At 45.4% G+C, this 27,821-nt stretch overlaps 1 protein-coding gene across 1 annotated transcript; it reads left to right on the top strand.

Annotated features, from left to right (window-relative positions):
• Positions 1-359: 359 nt before the first annotated feature.
• Positions 360-12,928, top strand: LOC308156347 (intestinal-type alkaline phosphatase 1-like; the record flags this gene model as incomplete). Its single annotated transcript, XM_080529685.1, has 11 exons — positions 360-387; positions 2,427-2,543; positions 3,697-3,812; positions 6,182-6,356; positions 6,789-6,961; positions 8,473-8,598; positions 9,283-9,352; positions 9,762-9,900; positions 10,336-10,520; positions 12,119-12,235; positions 12,633-12,928. 11 exons carry the CDS (start codon positions 360-362, stop codon positions 12,926-12,928), a joined length of 1,542 nt encoding a protein of 513 aa, XP_080385811.1.
• Between the last annotated feature and the right edge of the window lie 14,893 nt (positions 12,929-27,821).

Genomic DNA, 27,821 nt, shown 5'->3' with positions numbered 1-27,821 from the left:
CTGACCAAGATAGCAGCATCTATAAATGACAATAAAATACATTTAAAACACTATAATAAACAGTAATGCCTACAAACATATCAGATGGGGAAAGAGGAATCCTTATCTATAAGAAGCAATGACATTTGTCCTGCATGGCAACTTGAATCCGTTTTTTAAACTCCTGTAGTGTGACTATGTCTAATTTAATGAGGCCTTGTAAAGCATTCCATACCCAGGGTGCATGGTATGAGATGGCTGTTTTACCTAGGTCTGTGTAACCTCTATGAGTGTTTCCAGTGGTGGGGTATCCATCATGAGACCACCATAAAGCCCTCATGAACATCACGTGAAACCTGGCGTAATCTCTTTATGTTTCCATGGATCTGTTCTGTGATGACATTCAACGTGAACCGCTCCTGTTTATGATTGTCCAGAAGTTGTTTCATCACCAGGGTAAAATTTCCAGGTTAGATGTGTGTGTGTGTGTGTGTGTGCCCGTGCGTGCGTGCATGCATGCGTGCGTGTGTGCTTCTGTGTGTATGCATTTGTGTGTGTGTGTGCGTGTGTGCTTCTCTGTGTGTGCATTTGTGTGTGTGTGCGCGTGTGTGTGTGTGTGTGTGCATGTGTGCTTCTGTGTGTGTGCGTTTGTGTATGTGTGTGTGTGTGTGTGTGCGTGTGTGCTTCTGTGTGTGTGCGTTTGTGTATGCGTGTGTGTGTGGGTGTGCGTGTGTGCTTCTGTGTGTGTGCGTTTGTGTGTGTGTGCATGTGTGCGTGTGTGCTTCTGTGTGTGTGCGTTTGTGTGTGTGTGCATGTGTGCGTGTGTGCTTCTGTGTGTGTGTGTGTGTGTTTGTGGGCATGCTGCAAAGTTTATATATGAGCCCTTTGAACCCCCGTACAGCTATAAACAAGACTTCAACACCTTCTTAACTCGCTTTGGTCAGATTTTGAGATTACAAACACACACACACACACACACACACAACACACACACCACGGCCATGCATCTTACCTTCAATCAGATAATTATTGGACTACTTCTCATTATCTCAGTGGAATGGAGTTTATCTATAATTCCGGGTAAGTGGCATACTTCTTTTGTATAATTGGCCTTTTTTTCACGGTTTTTAACACTGTTGGTCCCATTGAGATACAGAAATAACATCTTAGATAGACCCAGATAGTCTCCAGCAGGAAATATGCACTTGCTGTAGTGAACATTTGATGGTTCTAATTTCCCATTATGACTCCTGTTCTCTCCAGTGGTGTAGTCTAGTTTTTTCTAGTGGGTATACTGTGATTTTTCCCTCCCAGCCTCATATCCCAATGGTCCAAAAGTCAAGTGCTTTGTAACACAGACAGGGTGAATTTTATGAATGAAAGTGTGAAAGTTCTGTCACAAAACACTGTTACGTATCCTCACACATTTTTAAGTGGGTATACGGAAATCCTTGGCCTTTCTTAGTGGGTATACGGAGTAGTCCTGCGTATCACATAGACTACACCACTGTTTTCTCTCTGCATCTGCTATGGGATGTCACCGCAATAAAGATCAATCAATCAATCAATCAATCAAACTTTATTTACATAGCACAAGTCATACATTGAATGCAGCTCCAAGGGGGTATTCCATCAATGTCACTAAAGGAAAACCCAGGCTTGTTTTTTATAATCTCGCAAGATTTATCAGAATAAGCCTGGATTTTCCTTTAGCGACGTTGATGGAATACCCCCCAAGTGCTGAACAAGTAAGCAGTTTACCAAGAGAGGAAGCGGGTTGTGGAGACATTTACCACTGGTACAGGACGAAGCCGAGTGCCGGGAAAACCCTGTACCAGTGGTAAATGTCTCCACAACCCCCGCCCTCGAATGGTAAATTGCTTTTCTCCAAAAGCTACCACATAATATAAAAAATACACAGTTGTAACATTAAATTCATTTATTTACAATCATGAATCGTTTCAGAATACATATATCCTTCCGCCACAGAATATAGTCCCATAAACAAGATCAACAATTGCATTGTAGGCTAGGCCGGAGTCAGCACAGGTGTTCTTAATCAGATTGATTGGGAGGCGCATTGATACTGGAAATGCAGTTGGAGCTGAACTGAAGGCAGTTGGGGTATTTACCACTGTTGCTAGCCAATCAGAATCCAGTAACCAAACTGTTGTAGACATAATAAAACAACAGGTAGGAGATGAGGAAAAATAGATTAAGTAGTAATTAATAGTAATTAAACAAGACCATAGATAGGGCTTTCACACCGGCAAAGAACCGTTCTGGTTCCTTCAGTTATTTCAGAACGCGAACGCGAACCGGAGCGGTTCTTTGCCGGTGTGAAAGCCCTAACAGTTCATGGTATACAGTATGCCTGCTGTGTCTTTGTTAATAATATTATAATATTATAATGTGATATAATGCTAATGCTAATGCTAATTCCTCAGAGGAGGAGCAGTACCCAAGCTACTGGAACAACAAGGGCATGCAGGCCCTGAAGACCGCCCTGGACATGAAGCCTAACCTCCACAAGGCCAAGAACCTCATCCTCTTCCTGGGGGACGGTGAGTGAGAGTATCTATGTTAGTATATATCTATGTAGTATCTATGTTAGTATATATCTATGTAGTATCTATGTTAGTATCTATCTATGTTAGTATCTATGTTACAGTCTGTGATAGATCTATCTAAGTATCTATGTGGTATCTATCTATCTATGTAGTATCTATGTTAGTATCTATCTATGTTAGTATCTATGTTACAGTCTGTGATAGATCTATCTAAGTATCTATGTGGTATCTATCTATCTATGTAGTATCTATGTTAGTATTGTAGCGAACGGAGACTTGGTAGTGTAACTCGCCCCATGCGGGAATCGAACCCCGATCTCCCGCATAACCGACGGCCGCGCTAACCATTAGACCAAGAGAGTTAACTCCCTTGGAGGAGCTGTTAACGGGGCCTCATACAGGATCGTTACACTATCCTCACCGTTCGGGAAAGCGTGCCCTCACGCTTCACTATGTCAAGTCCCTCACGTGGACACGCTCTCTGATGGCCTTCCTTCCATCCCAACTTTCTGACACCAGTGTAGCGAACGGGAATCTTCTAGTGTAACTCGCCCCATGCGGGAGTCGAACCCCGACCTCCCACATAACCGACGGCCGCGCTAACCATCAGACCAAGAGAGTTAACTCCCTTGGAGGAGCTGTTAACGGGGCCTCATACAGGATCGTTACACTATCTATCAATGTTAGTATCTATGTAGTATCTATGTTAGTATCTATGTTAGTATCTATGTTAGTATATTAGTATCTATGTTAGTATCTATCTATGTAGTATCTATGTTAGTATCTATCTATGTATCTATGTTAGTATATATCTATGTAGTAACTATGTTACAGTCTGTGATAGATATATCTAAATATCTATGTTAGTATCTATCTATGTTAGTATATATCTATGTAGTATCTATCTAAGTTAGTATCTATGTCAGTATCTAGCTATGTTAGTATCTATGTTCTATCTGTGATTGATCTACGAATCATCTTCTTTATTGTCGTAAGACAGATGCAAATGACCTGAATTTAGATCGACCTAAAAACGACGTTCATAGCTGTCGTATAGCTGATTAGCCAACATGTGCCAGGCACGCACGCAGGGGTACAGGGGTCAGAGGTCGTATATAAAGATTGTGTTGGCTCTACCCATCTCCAGGCATGGGCATCTCCACGGTGACGGCGGCGCGGATCCTCAAAGGGCAGATGGCGGGGAAGACGGGAGAGGAGACCAGCCTGGCTATGGACACCTTCCCTCACCTGGCCTTATCTAAGGTCAGCGCCGACCCGTCCATTATCTCGTCTCTAGTCTGTTTTATCAGGTGAACCCGTCACGGTCGGTTCATGTTTGTAGATAGCGGTGTGACTAGGCACGGCGGGACAAGGAAGGTTTCCCTTTGACAATGTAGGCTACTAGAGATATTTATCAACCGTTGTTTCAAGGTTCCAAGGTCTCCCCTTCGACGATTCCAATACTGAGTGGCTACTCCAATTGATTACGCATGACCTGAATTACAATGCTAGTGTACACTGGCTACACCTAAACAGGAGAGGCCTCCACCTATTGATCTGATGCATACCTGTGTGTGTGTGTGTGTGTGTGTGTGTGTGTGTGTGTGTGTGTGTGTGTGTGTGTGTGTGTGTGCCACTCATCATGAAACTAGAAGCAGTCAGACAAATAGCTCTGGTCAAGGTTCAGCATCTGTTTTCTAATGTACACATTCCACGCAAGTCTCTACGTGAAATGAACGATAAGACCGTACTTTTGTTTAGAAAATGGACTGGACTGAACACTCATACCACACGTGACATCATATTCCACAGCAAACAGGAGGGCGGACTCGGAGTTCCTAACTTTGAGTGGACTTATTTTGCCACCAGACTCAGCCATCTCCTGAACATGCTGAACAGTGACGACCAGTGTGTGAGGGAGATGGCTAGAGCCTCACTGTTCTTGGACTTACGGAGACGCAAGGTCCCCATGGCGCGTCCATCAGAGTCTAGTTTCCTGGGATTTAAGAGGAAAGCCAGTGGAAAGTTGGACACTCACTCCCCTGGATTCGGAGTGTGGTCTGACTGGCCTGACCTCAACGATCTCTGCGGCTGGAACAACGTGGCCCTGGAGTGGGTGGGGTCAAACTCAGTGGCGGTGGCTGTCTCTGAGGGGATCATCACTGACCCCAGCATCTCAGTGAGGGCAACCATTAACATCTGTGGGACAGATCATCTTCTCCCACCAGTCAATACCCGGGGACACCTTATGATGGCGCTACGACAAAGACAACGACAGCATTGGACTGAACTGAAATTGCAAGGGAAGCTGGCATGTCTCCCTGCTGCTGATCACTCTGTCTCTCACGCAGTGTTCAAAAGCGTAACTCTTGACGAGTGTATTGTCACCTTCACTCTAAAAGCTAGGCTGCAGGTTTTACCAACGAAGCTAAACCTTTCCATCTGGCTTCCTGACAGTCATAGCTCACACTGCATACATCACAGTCACCAGCAGATAACTGAAACCATGCCCCACATCTTAAATGGTTGTCATGCGTATAAAGGGCTCTACATATGTAGGCATGATCGAATTGTGGATCTGATTTCAGAGGGTGTCTTTTCCATATTCAGGCCTGCCGCAACGCTGTACAAGCACTCCACTGTAAAGCCCCACATGTTCAGTTTGTGTAGCGACGAAGAGTCAGTAGGAGTGTTCTCCAATATTTCAGCAAACACCCCTGATGTTGTAATTGTCAACGAAAACCACAGAGAGGTGCTTATTTTAGAAGTTGGCTGCACCTTTGACCATAGCCTAGAGGAAGCCTTTTTAACCAAAATCTTAAAATACCAACAGCTGGAGCAGGCCATATCACAACTGGGCTACAGATGTCAACTTTTAGTTTTTATATTTGGCAGCCTGGGCCATGTTCATAAGTCTGTTGTTAGAGGCCTTCATATGGCTGGTCTTCCTAAGAGAAGGGCCAAACAGTTAGCAAAATACTGCTCAATATCCGCTATTATTGGTAGCCGCTCAATATGGAGAAGGCGGTGCTTCCTGTACCCATGAGCGGGATACTGTCTGTCTTATTGTATTGATACTGTATCTGTCAACCCACTGGTATCATCTGGTGCGAATAACATCCTGTGTGTGGCAGAACTGGTTGTTGGCTCAGCATTACTGTAACAGATTGTTTCTATGATATCAAAATGCACTGTTAGTATTTATGTCCTTTAGAATTGTACTTTGTATGTGGACATAAATAAAGCATCTAAAATGTGTGTCTGCGTGCGTGTGTTTGTGTGTGTCTGTGTATGTCTGTGTGTGTGTGCGTGTGTCTGTGTCTGCGTGCGTATGTGTGCGTGTGTGTGTCTGTGTGTGTGTGTGTGCATGTGCTTGTGCGTGTGCGTGTGTCTGTGTCTGCTTGCGTATGTATGTGTGTGTGCTTGTGTGTGTCTGTGTCTGTGTGTGTCTGCGTGCGTGCGTGTGTGTATGTGTGTGTGTTTCTGCTTGCATGCATGTGTGTGTCCACGCGTGTGTGTGCATGTGTGTGTGTCCACGTGCATGCGTGTGTGTGTCCGCGCGTGTGTGTCTGTGTATGTGTATGTGTGTGTGTCTGCGTGCGTCCGTGCGTCCGTGTGTGTGACCCCTGCAGACCTACAGCGTGGACCAGCAGATGCCAGACAGCGCCTGCACCGCCACGGCGTACCTGTGTGGTGTGAAGGCTAACTACGGCACCATGGGCATCAGCGCCGCCGCACGCCGCTACGACTGCAACTCCACCTTCGGCAACGAGGTCACGTCCGTGCTGCACCGCGCCAAGATGGCAGGTAAAGATTTTTATTATTGGCCCTGCAAATCAGTTTAAAGTGGCAGTGAAAAGGTGTCTGTTGGCAGCCTGGAGCAGTAGAGACCTTCCATGGGAGAGCCTGCTTTTGTTTTCTGGAGGCCTTGTTTAAAGTGCTTCATAATGTTTTATATTGTTTTATAGTGTTTTATATTGTTTTATAGTGTTTTATATTGTTTCATATTGTGTTTTATATTGTTGTTTTGATCGTTGCCGCTGTGTATGTTGATGCCTGGTCCGTCAGGTCTGTCACATCGAAGAGGACCACGGTGGAAATAAGTCTCTGACTTTTCTGTGTTTACTTTTATCCTCGTTAGTTATCGAGTGTCACACTGTCATTTTATGTATGTGTCTCTTTTTAACTTCCAAATAAATCAAATCAAATCAAACCTCTGTGCTTCTCTGTGCCTTTCAGGGAAGTCGGTGGGTATCGTCACCACCACGCGCGTGCAGCACGCGTCGCCCGGGGCTAACTACGCTCACACCGCCGACCGAGGATGGTACGGCGACGCCGACCTCAGCGCGGACGCTGCCCGAGATGGCTGCCGAGACATCGCCTACCAGCTGGTCCACAACACTGAGATCGACGTAAACAACCCCTTCATCACTTTACCACACTAGTATTACTACTTTATTATTACTTACTTTACTCCGCTTGTTAAGTCTGACGTCAAAAGTGTCGTTTAGCCATTTCCGAGTCCAAACCAGAAATTCCCCGCACCAGAGTACCTGTGAACTACAGTGGTAGAATGACAGTTTAATCGTTTTTTAGACTCGGATCTATTCATACAACAAGGGACACAGCAGCACTTTCCCGTTTTCTCCATATTGTCAGGGTATTTGAGCCTCGGAAAAGCGCTATATAAATATAATGAATTATTATTATTATTTCGGCATTTCGAAGACAGCGCCTCAGCCAACGTTGGACCCGGAAATACGTCACGATTTAACAAGCGGATTATGGACCTATCGCTAAGCCACGCCCCAAAATAGAAATTGTCCAATCATATCACAGCAAAAGTCACGACAGGCAGAAAACTCGGACAAACAACTCGCTGATATCTGATGGTGAAAAGCTTCTAGACTAAATATTCTTGTCATCTTTTAAAAAACATGTATTTTACTTGCTGTGGTAAATCAGAAATCAGAAATTTGCCAACTCCCGCCATTGTAAGTCATTGAATGTTATTCAGTCACGGTCGGTCAGTCAGTCACTGTCAGTGAAGCGTTGTTTGTTTGTCGGAGTTTTCAAAGGGGGCGTGGCTTAGTGATAGATCCATTGGGCCACAACACTGAGATCAATGTAAACAACCCCTTCATCATTTTATCACTCTGTTACTACTTTATTATCACTGATCACAATCGTGATTTTGCATCTTGCTGCAATGCCAATGTTGAAGAACCTAAGCCAAAGAATGTTCACTCCTGTGTCCTTGTACATTGGGATGTAATAAATGCAATTCTGATTTTGATTGGCTACCATTTTAGCTCCCACTCAGACAGTCTGTTAGATCCCTCCTAACCAGGCTCAGGAAGAAGGATGGTGTGGGACAATGATGGGTGTAGCTCTGAATGTCAAGAAGTCTCATTATATAGTTATAACCTTTAGGCCTATCTATCAGATATAAAATAAAATAACTTGTTTATTTATAAAGTTAGATTATTGAGTGTTCGATACGGAGGTGCTGGTGAGAGTTAATACGTGATTCCACACTTCCAAAACTCTTTTTAACATTCAGTATACCACCAGAATCCCAGAAAGCACTGCTCTGTAAACAGATCGACAGACTGAGGGCATGAGAGCCAAGGGGAGACAGTCTGCAGTCTGCTCTCCCACGGAATGTCCTCTTCAGTTTATCATCCTAACTAGAGTTTAGACTAATACAGATATAGTTAAGACTATAGTTTAGACTAATACAGATATAGTTAACACATTGTTTGTTCTACACACTGCAATGCAAGTCGCTTTGAAAAAAAGCATCAGCTAAATGGCATATATATATAGAGAGAGATATAGAGATATAGAGATAGATAGATAGATAGATGGTTAGGGTAAGGAGATGCTGTCTGTAGGGTTGACCCCACGTCTCCTGTGACAGGTGGTCCTCGGCGGGGGAAGGAGGTACATGTTCCCCAAAACTACCGTGGACCCAGAGTACCCATCATTCTTTGGGTATCGCCTTGACAACACAGACCTCACCGCCGAATGGCTGAAGAACAAAAAGGTGAATAATACCGCCTGCAGTGACTCAATATGGATGATTACAGCAATGAGTAGTTGTTAACACTAGAACAGCCGTGTCTTTTTTTTACCTACTATAAGAGTTGCCTCAGGGGTCAAATGACCATAGTCTTTACAATGGGAAGCTGCTCTGACACACAAAGACCACTAGTTGGCCAGCTTGTAAATTAGCCTGCCTCCTACACAGAAAAACTGCAAAATAGCTTTATACTAGGTTATTCTGATGTGATTTTGAAAATGTAAGGATACTGGGTGGTAGAACGCACATATCTAGGAAAAGTCATGGAAGGAGGGTCCTGAAATGTTATCGAGTGCAAAGATATAAAACATTTTTTACTCACAAGACAAGGCAACGTTTATTTGTATAGCACATTTCACACAACAGGGACAATTCAAAGTGCTTTACATACATTATAAAAAAATAATAATAAAGAGATGGAGAAGTAAGAAAATAAAAATTACAATTAATGCAAAGCTAATATAAATAGATAAAACATGTAATAAGATAATAGTTAATGGATAATGGTATTTGATTTTCTAGATTAATTGATTGATTTGGATGATTCTCAATGATTGATAATTGCAATGTGCTTGTTATTAATGTAATGTTGCCTCTTGTCTGAAGTGAATTATGAACTAATCCTACCCACGTCTGTCCCGTTCACAGAATGCCAAGTATGTGTGGAACAAAAAAGACTTTGACGCAGTGAACCCCGAAAACACAGACTTCCTAATGGGTAAGAAGATTAGGACCCTGTAGACTTTGGGGTGCATTCCAGATCCCCTGATTCTGCACAGAGTTGTGCAGATTATAAGATTGTTGTCATATTGATATGTTTCCTAACATGCCTCTGAGAGGCGCCCCTAATTTCCTGAGAGGCGCAGGAGGTAGAGCTGGCGTCTAATGATCGCAAAGTCAGCAGATCGGTGGTTCGAACTCTGGCTGGCCACATGTCGAGGTGTCCTTGGGCAAGACACTGAACCCCAAATTGCTCCCAATGAGCGGGCCGGCGCCGTAGCATGGTAGCTTGGCCGCCGTTGGTGTGTGAATGTGTGTGTGAACGGGTGAATGAGAGGCCGTTGTAAAGCGCTTGGGAATAAGGCGCTGTATAAGTAAGTCTGTTCTATGCACTCCTCCTCCTCCAGGACTGTTTGAGCCCAGTGACCTCCAGTACGAGGTGGAACGGGACGCGACCACGGACCCTTCCCTCACTGACATGGTGGACAAGGCCATCAAGATCCTCCGTAGGAACCCCAAGGGGTTCTACCTCTTTGTTGAAGATGAGTATTTATGAAAAGGGTTCGGAGAAAAACTATGAAAGAACACATTGAGAAGGAATTATGAAGTAAACAAAAAAGTGTTAAACAAACCAGAATATGTTTTATATTTTAGATTCTTCAAAGTAGCCACCTTTTGTGTTCGTAATTCTAGAGAAGAGAATGCTGGGCGGTGTTCACAATTTCCTTTTTCCCCTGACACACACACACACACACACACACACACACACACACACACACACACAGCAAGCTGATTGAGAGAATGCCAAGAGTGTGCAAAGGTGTCATCAAAGCTAAAGGTGGCTACTTTGAAGAATAAGCTCTATCCCCTCTGGTTTTGAGTCTAGTTCTTGGGACCTCCAGCAGCAGTTGGTAGTCAGCAACTGTACACTGTAACATCTACTGACTTGTCAGTCTCTGTGTTCTGACCGACACGAGGCAGAATCGACCACGGCCACCACAGCAGCCGGGCCCACAAGGCCCTGACCGAGGCGGTGCAGTTCGACCGGGCCATCGAGCGGGCGGCCGAGCTGACCAACGAGCTGGACACGCTGTCTGTGGTCAGCGCCGACCACTCTCACGTCTTCACCTTCGGGGGCTACGCAGCCAGGGGGAACCCCGTCCTAGGTAGACACACACACAAACACACACACAAACACACACACACACACACACACACACACACACACACACACACACACACATATATATACTATGCAGAGAGAGGGAACCCCGTCCTAGGTAGACACACACACACACACACACACACACACACACATATATATACTCAGTGGTGTGCCGTCAGGGCCAGCAAGGCCTTCTCTGCTGGCCTAAACATCATCAGAATATACATTTTATTTTAATATATTTTTTCCACAAATATGTATTAATGATTCCCCATAGTCTATTCTCTTCATTTCATAGCTTTCCTCTTGGTTGCGCTGCTTCCAGTCTCCGATTGAGATTTGGAGGGCTGGCCTTTATGTTAGAGCTTTTATCCAATCAAAATGTGTTGCTAGGGGGCTCCAAAATCTGCCCAGCCTGCACGAAAAACGGTGCCGCGGATTCGACCTGTAACTTAACGTTGGAACGAGAAAACCTGTGGCGTTCCTAGTAAACCTACGTAGATGCGAGCAAAAGCAACAACGGCGCCTGCTGGAAGGCTCAATGATGTCAGCACCCAGCACGTCTTTTGATTGGATACGCACTATTGATACGCACTATTGATACGCACTATTGATATTCACTATTGAGATGCGTATATGCCGGTAGATGTGAAACTTTTGAAAGTGCGCAGGGAAACAGAGCATCACAACGAAAGCTTTCGTTGACTGATCGATAATACTGATCGATTGTGTCCTGTTTTTGGGTAAACAATAACTTTCATTTAGGGGACACGATGAAAGCACCGAGTCCACAAACAGAGGAAACTACGTTGAGCTTCGTTCTTTTCTGGCTGAAAACAACCCAGATTTACATTACCACCTGTCCACAAACAAAGTGTTTACTGGGACGTCAGGCAAAATACAAAACGACCTGATTTTTGCTATTGCTTAAGTGATGGGAGAAGAGATCAAAATGGAGATTAAAAAGGCACCCTTTGTCGCTATTATGGTGGACGAGACGACAGACGTGGGTAACGTAGCGATCTTAAAGATGTTAGTTTAACACTCTTCATTGTAAATGCGGATTTATTGATTAAAAATGCTTCGGAAATATTAATATAACTCTGTTGTACTTGTCTGACTATGTTAAGGTGATGCAACGCCCGATTATACTGTGTTTCTGTCTAGTTTCTAGAGCCATGGCGTCATAACGATGGTATTAAGAGGTAGAATAATTCAGGTAGGAATGTGTCGGACATCACTGAAGGCCTAGGTGTGAAATGCACCGCCCGCCACTGTATATACTATGCAGAGAGAGGGAACCCCGTCCTAGGTAGACACACACACACACACACACACACACACACACACATATATATATATATATATATATATATATATATATATATATATATATATATACTACGCAGAGAGGGGGAACCCTGTCTTAGGTACACACACACACACACACACACACACAAACACACAAAAACACACACATAGAGCAAGAGCAGATACACAGACTATATATATATCAAAAGTCGCTTTTAAATCAATTTATTTGAGCAAGGTCAGTGACAACAGCTAATGTACTGTGCTGGGATCTGTTGTGATTTGAAGGAGTGACACGTGTGTTGACTGACGAGGGTAAGAACTTTACCACTATCCTCTATGGAAACGGACCAGGCTACGTGCTGGTGAACGGATCTCGACCAGCAGTTGATGCCTCAGCTCAAAGTAAGTGTTGTTCTTTAAAAGGGTTCATTGCCACAAAACAGTAATACACCACCAGCACCCCCTTGTGGTGTAAAAATTATTCTCACTTGAGAGTATCGTGAGAGTACCTATGGGTACTTGAATTCAAAGTACTCCTAATTACATACAAATCATAAAATGATGGTCTTGGACCAAAATACATATCAGATCTCCTCCGGAAGGTTCTAAATCCCACCTGGGAACCACACCACCACTAGTGTGCCCTTGAGTAAGGCACTCAGCCCTCAGTTACTCCAGGGGGGAATGTCCCTGTAATCTCTCATTGTAAATCTCTTTGGATTAAAAGCCGTCTGCTAAATGTCTACTTCTAAATTCTAAATTCTAAATTCTAAATTCTTCTTCTTCTGCCTCCCTCCAGCGGACATCAACTACAGGCAGCAGTCCGCCGTGTACCTGGACACTGAGAGCCACGCCTCGGAGGACGTGGCCATCTTCGCCAAAGGCCCCATGAGCCACCTGTTCCACGGGGTCCAGGAGCAGAGCTACATCGCCCACGCCATGGCCTTCGCCGGCTGCATCGAGCCCTACACAGACTGCCTCCTGGTGGAGCCTCCTCCCCCTAGCCGCTCCGGGGCCCTCCTCCCCAGCCTGGGGGTCCTGCTGCTGGGGCTGGTGGGAGGGGCTGCCCACCACACTCTCATATCTGTCTGGTAACAGACCTCATGGAGGGCCCATGGGTTCGATTCCTGCCTGGACCTTATATACAGTACTGAAACTGTGACATGTGACACGTTCTAATGCTTTGGCCCTCATGTCGGGATCTGATGTAATGATTGTGAGATTTGTGACGTGACTTTTCTTTCAGAAAATGCGAACAAGTCGTTTCCGTGTTGTTGAAAATCAGTGACACACATCGCTAGTCTAACTAACACAGCTTGTTTTGTGAGCCTGCTAATAATGTGAAGTAGTGTTATAGTTAACTAGGTAGCAGTGGGGGGATTACTCACCCAATCCATTGCGTTGTCGCGGTATTTTGGATTGACTAGAGAGTTTGTGTTGTGATTCTCAACGACGTTGAAACGTAGTTCCGTGTTTCAAAAGAAAAGTCTGAACATTTTGATTGGTTGCCGACATACGGACCAAATGATCAGACTGTGTCACATAGCTCTCTCCCTCTTGTGTCCTTTAATAATCTCTCAAACACTTTATTCTCCTGTTTATGTTCTCTTGTGATTACATGTCTTCCTTGCTGTACTGTAACCGCTAACTGCTAACCCTGTACATATTCATGTTTGTTATGGTGGAATGGAAAAGGGTTAGGGTTAGGAAATGGAAATATTGCCACATATTGTGATTTGTAAACAGGGGTGGGTTCTCGCTTTCCAGCCATTTTTACTTTGGACTTTTGCTTTTGGATGATTTATGTGGAACACGTTTGAGTTATATTTATATTTTCGTGATTTTCATGGTTAATGTTTGTATGACTAAATGATTGTCACGTTTTGAGGTGACGGCATAGGAAGACATTTAGTTGCAGGTGGGTCGATGGAAACTGGTAGTTTGGTCACAAACACTATTTTGACCACACGCTGTTCCTTATGATGCCCTTCCTTGTCACACTCTTCCTTATCACACACTTCCTTATCACACTCTTCCTTACTGTCTGTTTTTGTAAGCTGTTTTTCATTAAGTTTGGATATTTGGACAATAAACCATTTTAATTATGCAACGATACAAAGGACTGTGCGTGCGTTAATATCCAGCCAAACCGTTACGTGTTCATGGCCTGGTGTGAAGGCAGTGTATCGACCATTATTACCATTACTATTACCAACATTAAACACATTTGTGAAAGAACACTTTTTAAACAAGTTGTGTGTCTTCTAAGTGAAGCTAGGAGCTAGGAGCTAAGTGCTACAATGTATATGTGGTATTAATATGTTATTTTTGGGAAAAAAACATGTAAAACGTCTCACCAATGTCACGCAAACTTAGACTCGAGAATAATCCACTGGTGAGAGACAATGATGACTGCAAGCCCATCATCATCAACGCACTGAAGGCCATGTATGACATGAACATGAATGGGCCCTCCAGCTCTGACTTTGGCAACCCTCTGACCCGCCCTCGCCTGCCCTATGCCATCTTACTGGCCATCGGTGGTAGGAGTGGTGGCAGCCCCACCAATGGCATTGAGGCATATGATGCACGGGCTGACCGTTGGGTCAATGTGACTCGAGAGGAGGAGAGCGCACGGGCCTACCATGGTGCTGCCTACCTCAATGGTTTTGTGTACTGCGTGGGAGGCTTTGACAGCGTTGACTACCTCAACAGTGTGCGCAAGTTCAACCCAGTCACACACACTTGGCACCAAGTGGCACCCATGCACTCACGGCGCTGCTGCGTCAGTGTGGCTGTGCTGGGTGGCTGCATCTACGCCATGGGCGGCTTTGATGGCTATGTGCGACTCAACACTGTTGAGCGCTATGAGCCTGAGACCAACCAGTGGACACTCATCTCACCCATGCATGAGCAGAGAAGTTATGCCAGTGCCACCACACTTTTTGGAAAGGTAAGTGGAACAGAGGAATAGGTAAGACTAACTGTACCTGGAACACAACTTGGTAATTATTGTACAATGAATCTATTAAAAAGCCAGGATGGATGAATTTACGAGTTGCCTTAACTCTAGGTATACATAGTGGTGGTTTCAAAGGGAATGAGTGCCTGTTCACAGCAGAGTGCTTCAACCCTGAGACCAACCAATGGACTCTGATCGCACCCATGAGAAGCCGACGCAGTGGGCTGGGGGTCATCGCCTATGGGGAGCAGGTCTATGCGGTGAGACCTACATAAAAATACACAATAAATCTATGCTCAAGTTCTGATATTCTGTTATTGACCCACATTTCTCCTGTCCTCTCTTAGGTGGGCGGCTGGGATAGAGCCAACTGTCTGCGAAACGCAGAGTGCTACAATCCCCAGACCAACACCTGGCGCGCAGTTCCCAACATGTTCAACCCACGGAGCAACTTTGGCATCGAGGTGGTGGATGATCTTCTGTTTGTGGTGGGCGGCTTCAATAGCACCACCACCACCTTCAATGTGGAGTGCTACGATGAGAAGACAGATGAGTGGTATGACGCCCATGACATGGGGATCTTCCGCAGTGACGTTAGCTGCTGTGTGGTGCACGGACTGCCCAATGTGCTCGAGTATGCTGCCCCGCGAGATACCCTGCAGAACCCCCGGGAGGAGCTCAGACTGTCCACCTCCAATAGCATCCTTACTGTCTGACACCATATCTACCCACCATCACCCCCCATCCCTACATGACCCAGTCCTGCCCACTGCAGTCCATCTGGGCAGAGACAGAAACTACCCAAATAAATCCTTCAAGTGCCCATGGAAATCACATATGCATAACATGTCTGTCTTTCTTATTGCTTCTATCAGGCCGGGTGGTACAATTATTTTTCTACAATGAATGTATAAGGGAGGCTTTAATTGAATGCTAGTTTGCAATCATGTCTTAACTTTGCTGGGCAAGCACATGTCCATCAATACGTGTATCTCTGACGTCTACATGTAAATACCCTCCAAACAAAAGACGAATGTTATCGCTTGCCTTGAAAGATGCATATTGGGCTACACAACAATCATGTAGATATCCATTTCAACCCCACATTCAAGACAGATCAGGCATCAAGGTTACATTTAAAAATACCTTTTAATTGCAAGTGACGACATCAGCATTTCTTACATCCAATATATTGACACAATGTCAGACTTGTCACATGCAAAGCAAAATATATAGCCTACTTAATTCAATATTTCAAATTACAGAGCGGCAAGAGGATCAAAGCTGATAGTGCTTAATGTTATGAAGTAGTTGCAGGAAGAGTGCTTAATAACAGGTCTTGAACGCAACGCAACAGCAACACATTCATCTTGACACCCCTCTTTGTAAAATTAGGATACTTTCTATATATCTCAGGAATATTGTTCCTTTCTCTCATATGATTATCTTTGGAGGGTGAAAAGATCACACAACAATCTGGCAGGATCTTTCACATACACACACACAAACAGAACTGAGGTATAGCTGACAGTCTGCCTCAGAATTCATTAATTTTGGACAACAAAAGTAAAGACAGCGACACTTCCTGTGGAAATTGTGAAGTGTGCTTGCCCCCCCCTACTACTTGCTACTGCAAGCACACTTAATACTAATAATAACTTGTATTTGTATTGCACTTATTTGTATAGATGTCTTCATACTGTATACCGTTTTTGGAGTGCATTAACTGTGGGCTCATTCCACTGATGTCAAATACAGAATGTGTGATTAATGTAATTCATAATTATTGTTATTTTATGTTTTTTATTTAAAGACACTATTATTGTTCCATTGAGATACAGCCACGTTTTTGCCCTTCAACTTGGTAATTCAACGTGATATTGGATTGGTGCAAATGAAGAGACTGTCGATTTAGCCAATCAGACTTTAGATGTTGGCCGGATGTTGTCCCTCTCAGAAAGCTGTTCCCGGTGTATGTAAATGAGAATGTCTTCAAAATAAAAGCCGCTAAGTTAAACTTGTTTAAGCATTTAGAAATAACCATGTCATCATATCTAATGATGTCTGGGAATAAACATTTGATCGTAAGTAAGCAAGTAAGTAAGAAAAGTAACAGAAGTACTTTCTGTTACGTAATATTTCCATATTTCTTTTTTTAATTTAATTTTACTTTACAGTGGTCTATTACCTCGCGCTTTTATTTTGAAGTCGCGAAAACGAAACCGGAAGTCTTGTTGTCAAAACGGAACAGCTCAGAAACAAACACAATCTTGGAGGGAACTTCAAACAATAAAACATATTAGCCATCAAATAAAAATATATATATATTGTCAACAAAGGAGGTGTTACCCGTCGTCCCGTGTGGAAGGAAGCACACCATAATGAAACTGGAGGCGAGCAATTTCTATGAACCTTTATTATACGAGACGTGCGCGAATATTGACCATGTTATATGACCATGCATCGGAACGGGAACACCAAGAGTCTGTGCAAAGCTGTGAACGACGCAGAACCCAGGTAATGTCCACTCCTCTTTATAAACATCTTGCCATGCAATCCACTCCTCTTTATAAACATATTGCCATGCAATCAACTCCTCTTTATAAACATCTTGCCATGCAATCCACTCCTCTTTATAAACATCTTGCCATGCAATCCACTCCTCTTTATAAACATCTTGCCATGCAATCCACTCCTCTTTATAAACATCTTGCCATGCAATCCACTCCTCTTTATAAACATCTTGCCATGCAATCCACTCCTCTTTATAAACATCTTGCCATGCAATCCACTCCTCTTTATAAACATCTTGCCATGCAATCCACTCCTCTTTATAAACATCTTGCCATGCAATCAATCAGGCCCAAACCCTAAACATATTTACATTTAAGCTAAAACCCTTCATGCCCGCCTGACTACTACTTCTTTAGCCGTTCTGCTCCCCGCCTCTGGAACTCTCTGCCACCCAACATACGCAATATTGACACTCTCACCACTTTCAAATCCAGTCTTAAAACACACCTCTTCACAATGGCTTACTTGGTTTGATCTGTTGTGTTTTTGTTTGTTGTTATATCTGATTTTGCTGTTTTTATCTCATTTTGTTTTGTTGATTTTAATGTTTTGATATGTGGTTTTAAACTGTCTTGTAAGGTGTCCTTGAGAGCCTTGAAAGGCGCCCATAAATAAAATGTATTATTATTATTAGTGTTATTAGTGTTTTCCTCCTCCTGTAGGACTGTGCAGGATCTTCTGTTGCAGGGAGCGAATCCCAACCTGGTGGGCAGGAAGGGCGTGGCAGCGGTCCATCTGGCCGTGGGTAAAGAGAGTGAGAAGAGTACGCGATGCCTGAAGCTGATCCTGCAACATGGGGCCGACACGAATGTCAGGTAAGAGAAAATAAATAAATGCTATTTAGGGGGCGGCTGTGGCTCAGCCGGTAGAGCTGGCGGCGTCTAATGATCGCGAGGTCGGCAGCTCGCAGCGGTTCGAATCCCGGCTGGCCACGTGTCGACGTGTCCTTGAGCGAGGCACTGAACCCCTAATTGCTCCAGGGTCACCTTCAATGGCTCTGAGCCCTGACCCCTGGCCTAGAGCATGAATACATTTCGTTGTACTCTGCAATGACAACGCTTGAATCCCTTTCCCCCTTTCCCTATTTAGCTGATGCTTTTATTCAAAGCGACTTACGTTGCAGTGAGTGTATTCATGTTTCAGCATATTTTGTCCCAGCGGAATGTTTCCTCAAAATATGACACAGTTTTCCTCACATGGTGTGATTACCATGTTAGAACAACCTGTCTGCATCACGTCAAGTTCTTTAAAAAAAGATATGTTTTTAGGGCATTTCTGCTTTATTGGGATAGAGACAGTAGAGATAGACAGGAAGGATGGATGAGAGAGAGGAGGCATGACAGGAAGGATGGGTGAGAGAGAGGAGGATGGAGACAGCAGAGACTGACAGGAAGGATGGGTGAGAGAGAGGAGGATAGACAGGAAGAATGGGTGAGAGATGGGTGAGAGAGAAGGAGGGATGACATGCAGGATAGGAGTCATAGGACGACGGCTGGAATCAAACCGGGGATCCTGAGATTACATGGCTGACGCCTTAGTGTGCTACGCCACCCCTGGATCACATCAAGTTTGCTTGTTTGTTTGCTTTTATTTTGAAGAAATTCTCATTTACATACACCGGGAACAGCTTTCTGAGAGGGACAATATCCGACCGACATCTAAAGACTGATTGGCTAAATCGACAGTCTCTTCATTTGCACCAATCCAATATCACGTTGAATTACCAAGTTGAAGGGCAAAAACGTGGCTGTATCTCAATGGAACAATAGTGTCTTTAGTGTCAATAGTGTCTTTAAATAAAAACATAAAATAACAATAATTATTATGATATCACATATACATTAATCACACATTCTGTATTTCGAATCAGTGGAATGAGCCCACAGTTAATGCACTCCAAAAACTGTAAAAGCTGCATGACTCCTTTTATTTGATTGTTTGTTGTTTGTTTCCAGGTCGTCTGAGGGTTTGACACCTCTGCACGTTGCAGCGTTGTGGGGGTGTTACCAGAACCTCAAACTGCTGTTGAAGAACGGAGGAAACCCCCAGTTAAAGGATCAGGTGAGAGGTCAGAGGTTAGAGGTCGCCCAGCCGCCTGGTTCTGATTTGTGTTGTTATTTGGTGGGAAGCCATTGTAGGTTGTGCAGTCCAGCATGTGTCTTTCCCTCTCGCTATTTTACACACACATTCACACACACACGCACACACACACGCATACACACACACACACACACACACACACACACACACACACACACACACGCACACAGATGCACACACCAGGGCTCGACATTAAGGCTTGTCTGCTTGTCCGGGACAAGTACAGCACTAAATGTCATCGGATAAAACACCAGCACCATTGCCGTTGTTCTGCCAATGTAGGCTGCCTTGTCAATGTCTGGTGCCTTGTCAATGTAGCTGCCTTGTCAATGTAGCTGCCTTGTCAATGTAGCTGCCTTGTCAATGTAGCTGCCTTGTCAATGTAGCTGCCTTGTCAATGTCTGCTGCCTTGTCAATGTCTGCTGCCATGTCAATGTAGCTGCCTTGTCAATGTATGCTGCCTTGTCAATGTAGCTGCCTTGTCAATGTAGCTGCCTTGTCAATGTCTGCTGCCTTGTCAATGTCTGCTGCCTTGTCAATGTCTGCTGCCTTGTCAATGTCTGCTGCCTTGTCAATGTCTGCTGCCTTGTCAATGTATGCTGCCTTGTCAATGTCTGCTGCCTTGTCAATTTAGCTGCCTTGTCAATGTAGCTGCCTATTCAATGTCTGCTGCCTTGTCTATGTAGCTGCCTTGTCAATGTATGCTGCCTTGTCAATGTCTGCTGTGTTGTCAATGTATGCTGCCTTGTCAATGTCTGCTGCCATGTCAATGTAGCTGCCTTGTCTATGTAGCTGCCTTGTCAATGTATGCTGCCGAGGTGTGAGGTGTGAGGTGTGCTGCGTTGTCAATGTCTGCTGCCTTGTCAATGTATGCTGCCTTGTCAATGTATGCTGCCTTGTCAATGTATGCTGCCTTGTCAATGTATGCTGCCTTGTCAATGTATGCTGCCTTGTCAATGTATGCTGCCTTGTCAATGTCTGCTGCCTTGTCAATGTATGCTGCCTTGTCAATGTATGCTGCGGCTGCCTTGTCAATGTCTGCTGCCACAAGTTCCACAAGTTGTCACATTGGATTATCGACAAATAAGAACACAACTAATTAATTGTGAATATTGATTATATATAATTGCAAATTCAACTTCATTAAATAACTCAAAATTAAAACAATCTGAAACTTTAAACTTTGAAATCAAACGTTCTCTGGCATGCACGTAGATCCACAGTAATTGTTGGAATTGTAATGTAATGTAATGTAATGTAATGTAATGTATTACTGGCTTGTAGTGTGTTAGTAGTTAGTTCATCCCACTGTGTCCTGTGTCTGTCCAGGACGGGAACACGCCAGGTGAGCTAGCGCTGCAGCAGGACAACCGCAGGTGTGCTCTGCTCCTCCAGAACCACCAGGCCCAGTCACCTGACTCAGAGGATGAAGAAGATCTACCTCAGTTCCAGTACTGTAAGACATTGTCCTCATACCCCGTCACTTGCACACCCACCTGTTTCATTTCATGCGGTTACATTTGACATTACATTTGTAGTAGTCTGTTGCTAAAGGAGCTTTCCTGCACTGCCACAGTGTCATGTAGGGGATGATAGGATTAGGCTAGTGTTTGTTTTGTAGTTAATAATAATAGTTAATAATAATATTGTTGTTATTATTATAATTATTATTATTATTAATAATAATAATTATTAATAATAGTATATTATAATAATATAAATATAATATATTATTATTATTATTATAAAATATAATAATAATAATAATACTACTACTACTACTACTAATATTAGTAATAATAACAATAATAATTGAGTTGAGCAGTGTGTTATTACACAAGAGGAATGAGGACTATTCCCCACTCCACGTCTGTATTTAAACAAACTGCTGATCTTCATACATCATATAATTACCTGATGAACATGTATCTTAATTCAATGTTTGTGCTACAGAAATTACAGCATTACCCTACAACAGGGGTGGCCAACCCGCGGCTCGCGAGTGTGGCTCTTTGCCTGTCTCTGTGCGGCTCTTTAATCCATTAATTAAAATGCGTGGCTCGCTCTCTGTGTCTCAATAGGCGTCGTTTTGGTATGGCAATTCATGGCACTCGTCATACCTGGCTTAATATTTTTTTAAATCTGAAATCTTAAGTCATTTTGGTGATTTTATCCACTACACACAACGGTAACTCAAAACCTCCCGGCTCCATCTCACCCCACTAGCCAATCGCTGTAGTGGAGCGCAGGGTTGCCAGACGGGATTGACAATTTCAAGCCCAACCAGTCTAAAAGCTGCCGAATCCACCCGTCCAGAGTGACCAAAAGTAGGCCTATCTGGCAACACTGGAGCGGGACATCGGTTCCTCAATAAACAAGCCACGAGTAACGTTAACGTAATGTTAAAACCTTGTCCACCATTCTCGTTCATTCAGGTGTGTTAAACAAACTGTATAAATGCCATAATACTGTTGGTTCAAATGTAACATATTAATGAACAAGTTCATGTCATGTTCTGTCAGTACAAACATGTTCTAATGTTATTTTAGTGAGTTCGCTAGTTAGCGAACATTAAAGATTACAAGAGCTAGTTTACGTATGTCAACAATGTTTCTATTCTCAATAATTTCAGTAATAATTGTACCAAATTGGGGCCAGTAACACTGACTTGTGTGTGAGTAAGTTATATGTGTGTGCAAGCATGTTTTTGATATTATCAATCGTCTCACTTTTACTAGGTGAGCTGGTAAAACAAATATGCCAGGGGAAAAAAGGAAAATGGACATAAAGACCTCTTTTGGTCAAAGGGCAGCAGAGACAAGTACAGGGACACAGGTGAGGTCTAAACAGGTGACAGGGACAGGGACACAGGTGAGGTCTAAACAGGTGACAGGGACAGGGACACAGGTGAGGTCTAAATCTAGCGTTTTAACAGTGCAGTTTGTTAAGAGTTGAGAATAGCTAAATCTGTTATGTTTTGTTTCTAAGGAGATTGAACCAGTCTGCCTGCTAGGAAAGATGTAGGCTACTACCTACACACTGTAGTTGTCTCCTTTATTCATTACCTTAATGTCACATAAGTAAATTGTATAGAAACAACTCACCAAAATGGACTATTGCACAACTGTTTTGAAAAAAAAATCCACCGAGGGGATTCAACCCCCCCACTCAGACCTTGCCATACCTTGGCTTTTGCTGAAATTACACCACTGGTCTCATAGCCTATTGGAAATGTATTGCGTGTGTGTGAATGAGCGATTTTGTGAGCCCTCATGTATGATGTGGCTCTTTCTGGTACCCCAACAATGTTTTGTGGCTCTTAGTCTCCGACTGGTTGGCCACCCCTGCCCTACAAGCATAGGGGCCAACTTCATATAAAGTCTTACTATAACTATTTTTCCTTGTTATTCCCCACAGCTGTTTACTCTGGTCAAGCTGACACGACCAGCTACACTGAATCAGAGGACTGCAGCGTTGTTAGCATCTCCAGCCTGTCCATGCTGAGTGACTTTGGGGAAGGCGCACTGAACAGCACACGGCGATCGTCCAACAGCCGGCCGAGTTGGCGAGGGGGAGGACCTCTCTCAGGGCCGACCGATGCTTACCCTAACCCTTACGCCTGGGACGTAGACTCGGAATGGGATCCTAGTGGGGCTCCCTCCATGTTGTCAAGCACACGCATGTCCGCCGCACTGCCCGTGCTCCAGGAAGGAGTAACGCTGACTTACAGTAGTGTGCTACTACCGCCTCAGGATGTAGACCGCCGCGCCATGACCGGAAACACGTCGTCCTCTCCTCCTCAACCGTCGGACGCCCTCCCTCAGCCGCCGTGTCCCTCGCGGCGCGCGAGCCGCAAGAGCGTGAGCTTCGAAGACTCGGACGGGTATTTCCCCGTTTTTACCTCAGAACCTCCCGGCCGGCCCGAGGGTGGCGGCGGTGGTGGTCACTGTTCTACAGACTGTAGTAGTACCCTTGACTTCTCAGAATACTTGGATTTCCTGGATTCAGAACGCATGGCCACTGTCTTACACCACCAGGGGATCGACGTCACCTCCCCTGATCACGTTGTTGTTTTCTCCATGAGCAGTGAAGAGGACTGTACCGTGGTCGACGTGGACAGAACTAGTTTCTTTCCGTTTGAGGAGGAGGAGGAGAACAAAATGGGTGATGAAAGTGTCGATGATGAGGTTACGGTCCCTGAACAACCACCTTGCAGCACTGGCAGCGGCAGCGGCGGCAGTGGTAAATGAAGGAGATTGATAATTTGACGATGATTTGATTTAAATCAAATCAGTCTAATAGCCAGCCGTGGCTCCTCACATCATATAATTACCTGATGAACATGTATCTTAATTCAATGTTTGTGCTACAGAAATTACAGCATTACCCTACAACAGGGGTGGCCAACCCGCGGCTCGCGAGTGTGGCTCTTTGCCTGTCTCTGTGCGGCTCTTTAATCCATTAATTAAAATGCGTGGCTCGCTCTCTGTGTCTCAATAGGCGTCGTTTTGGTATGGCAATTCATGGCACTCGTCATACCTGGCTTAATATTTTTTAAAATCTGAAATCTTAAGTCATTTTGGTGATTTTATCCACTACACACAACGGTAACTCAAAACCTCCCGGCTCCATCTCACCCCACTAGCCAATCGCTGTAGTGGAGCGCAGGGTTGCCAGACGGGATTGACAATTTCAAGCCCAACCAGTCTAAAAGCTGCCGAATCCACCCGTCCAGAGTGACCAAAAGTAGGCCTATCTGGCAACACTGGAGCGGGACATCGGTTCCTCAATAAACAAGCCACGAGTAACGTTAACGTAATGTTAAAACCTTGTCCACCATTCTCGTTCATTCAGGTGTGTTAAACAAACTGTATAAATGCCATAATACTGTTGGTTCAAATGTAACATATTAATGAACAAGTTCATGTCATGTTCTGTCAGTACAAACATGTTCTAATGTTATTTTAGTGAGTTCGCTAGTTAGCGAACATTAAAGATTACAAGAGCTAGTTTACGTATGTCAACAATGTCTCTATTCTCAATAATTTCAGTAATAATTGTACCAAATTGGGGCCAGTAACACTGACTTGTGTGTGAGTAAGTTATATGTGTGTGCAAGCATGTTTTTGATATTATCAATCGTCTCACTTTTACTAGGTGAGCTGGTAAAACAAATATGCCAGGGGAAAAAAGGAAAATGGACATAAAGACCTCTTTTGGTCAAAGGGCAGCAGAGACAAGTACAGGGACACAGGTGAGGTCTAAACAGGTGACAGGGACAGGGACACAGGTGAGGTCTAAATCTAGCGTTTTAACAGTGCAGTTTGTTAAGAGTTGAGAATAGCTAAATCTGTTATGTTTTGTTTCTAAGGAGATTGAACCAGTCTGCCTGCTAGGAAAGATGTAGGCTACTACCTACACACTGTAGTTGTCTCCTTTATTCATTACCTTAATGTCACATAAGTAAATTGTATAGAAACAACTCACCAAAATGGACTATTGCACAACTGTTTTGAAAAAAAAATCCACCGAGGGGATTCAACCCCCCCACTCAGACCTTGCCATACCTTGGCTTTTGCTGAAATTACACCACTGGTCTCATAGCCTATTGGAAATGTATTGCGTGTGTGTGTGAATGAGCGATTTTGTGAGCCCTCATGTATGATGTGGCTCTTTCTGGTACCCCAACAATGTTTTGTGGCTCTTAGTCTCCGACTGGTTGGCCACCCCTGCCCTACAAGCCCAGGGGCCAACTTCATATAAAGTCTTACTATAACTATTTTTCCTTGTTATTCCCCACAGCTGTTTACTCTGGTCGAGCTGACACGACCAGCTACACTGAATCAGAGGACTGCAGCGTCGTTGGCACCTCCAGCCTGTCCATGCTGAGTGACTTTGGGGAAGGCGCACTGAACAGCACACGGCGATCGTCCAACAGCCGGCCGAGTTGGCGAGGGGGAGGACCTCTCTCAGGGCCGACCGATGCTTACCCTAACCCTTACGCCTGGGACGTAGACTCGGAATGGGGTCCTAGTAGGGCTCCCTCCATGTTGTCAAGCACACGCATGTCCGCCGCACTGCCCGTGCTCCAGGAAGGAGTAACGCTGACTCACAGTAGTGTGCTACTACCGCCTCAGGATGTAGACCGCCGCGCCATGACCGGAAACACGTCGTCCTCTCCTCCTCAACCGCCGGACGCCCTCCCTCATCCGCCGTGTCCCTCGCGGCGCGCGAGCCGCAAGAGCGTGAGCTTCAAAGACGCGGACGGGTATTTCCCCGTTTTTACCTCAGAACCTCCCGGCCGGCCCGAGGGTGGCGGCGGCGGCGGCGGTGGTGGTCACTGTTCTACAGGCTGTAGTAGTACCCTCGACTTCTCCGAATACTCGGATTTCCTGGATTCAGAACGCATGGCCACTGTCTTACACCACCAGGGGATCGACGTCACCTCCCCTGATCACGTCGTTGTTTTCTCCAGGAGCAGTGAAGAGGACTGTACCGTGGTCGACATGGACAGAACTAGTTTCTTTCCGTTTGAGGAGGAGGAGGAGAACAAAATGGGTGATGAAAGTGTCGATGATGAGGTTACGGTCCCTGAACAACCGCCTTGCAGCACTGGCAGCGGCAGCGGCGGCAGTGGTACTAGTAACTACAGCAGCTGTGAAAGTGACCATTACACCAGCGCCCTCGAGACCACCTGGCATCCCAGGCGGCGGGTCTCACCACCTGAAGACGAGGACGAGAGGAGATCGGGAAGTACAGAGCCACAACAAAATCGTACGGACTCTCGTAACTGTGTCTTTGGAATTTCCGACGAATTCAGGCAGAATGCAGAATCCTCAGGTCTGCCTCTTGCCTCAGCTGAAACTCTCAAAGAGAAAGTCTCAGAAAAGTTGTCCACGGGCGCGGTGGCGGTGGCGGAAGAAGAGCTCCCGCTCTTGGTAGATAACCATAGGATATCTGAAGAAACACCCCCGGTTGAAGTGAATCTATCTGAAGTTTACGGAGGTCTCGAAACTTTTCCGTGTACCGTTTCAGGAGGTAGGCCTTCAAGTGTTGAAGAGGAGGCGACGCGACAGACCGGATGCACTCCGATACCTGGTGCCGCCGTAGCGCTGGATGAAGACCTGCCGCGTTCCCCGAGTCCGTTCGTCACCGGGAGGACACGTTCGCGGTTGAGCCGCTGCTCTCTGAGAACCGGCATGACCCCAGAGAGCCTTCCCTCCACCTCGTTCCTGTTCGATCGGACCTTGCCCACGCCAACACGGACTTCCCGCCGCAACACCAAGTCTCCCGGCAGCAATAACGTCTTCTATGACACGCCGGATGGACGGTGTGCCTCTCCGGTCTTTTCTGGGCGTCGGACAGGTAGCTGCGCCTCGCAAAGCTATGTGATTCAGGAGGGTGAGGAGGAGACACAGTCCAGCGCTCTCAGAGGAGGTTCCTGTGTTAGTGCCAGCCAAGCAGATACCCTTATTATCACTCCCAGCATGGCCGACACATTCATCATACCCCAAAGCTTGGCAGACACAGTCATCATACCCCAAAGCTTGGCTGACACAGTGATCCTGGAGAGACATGAAGAAACCTCAACGACAGACTCTGAAAACCGGAGCGTAGAGCCTACTTATTTGAGAAGAATAGACGAAGGTTGCAATTTTTTAACTGACGATTTGTCCAGCTCCAGCTCAAGTGTGGCAGCGACTAAGCGGGGTGAGACAGGTGTTGCTCGAGTGGAGCCAGGCAGCAGCCTCGGGGCGAGAGAGGAGGAGGGATCCTGGGTCTCGGAAGGCGCCGACTCTCAGCCAGAGTCGACCTCGACCTCGTCACTGTCCAGCTCCCAGACTCCTCCTCCCTCGTCTTCGTCCAGCTCCAGTTGCTACTTCTCTCCGAAAGCGTCCGGCGGGGGGGAGCCGCCTCCCTCTACTCCCTCGGGCGGCACCGGATGCACGCCGCGATACAGCATCAGCCGGTTCTCCGGCTTCCACAAGAGCCCCCACAGGCTGGCCAACCTCTCCTACACCCCCGGCGGACGGCCTCTCATCCAGGACCTGGAGGAGCCGGTGGAGTACCTCTACACGGACACGGAGCAGGGCCACGAGCTCATCGAGACCCACGTCCCGCCCACGGCCAACACGTCGCTCAGCTCCAGCGTGATGAGCACCAGCAGCAGCGCCTCCGCAGGCGAGGACACGGTACTGTACGACTGGCGGTCCCTACAGGAGCAGCAGGTCGGCGGCCCGGGAAGGAAGGGAGGAGGGAAGGAGAACCAGAAGCCACCCCCCCTGGGGCGGAGGGGGGAGGTTGTTAGGTCTGAGACCAGAGGGCTGACGGACAAGGAGCTGAGGCGCAGGC

This window comes from Nansenia antarctica (assembly GCF_963989245.1).
Source record: "Nansenia antarctica genome assembly, chromosome: 1".
Classification (NCBI taxonomy): domain Eukaryota; kingdom Metazoa; phylum Chordata; class Actinopteri; order Argentiniformes; family Microstomatidae; genus Nansenia; species Nansenia antarctica.
Note: the sequence above shows the minus strand (reverse complement) of the source record. Positions and strands in the feature narration are given on the sequence as shown.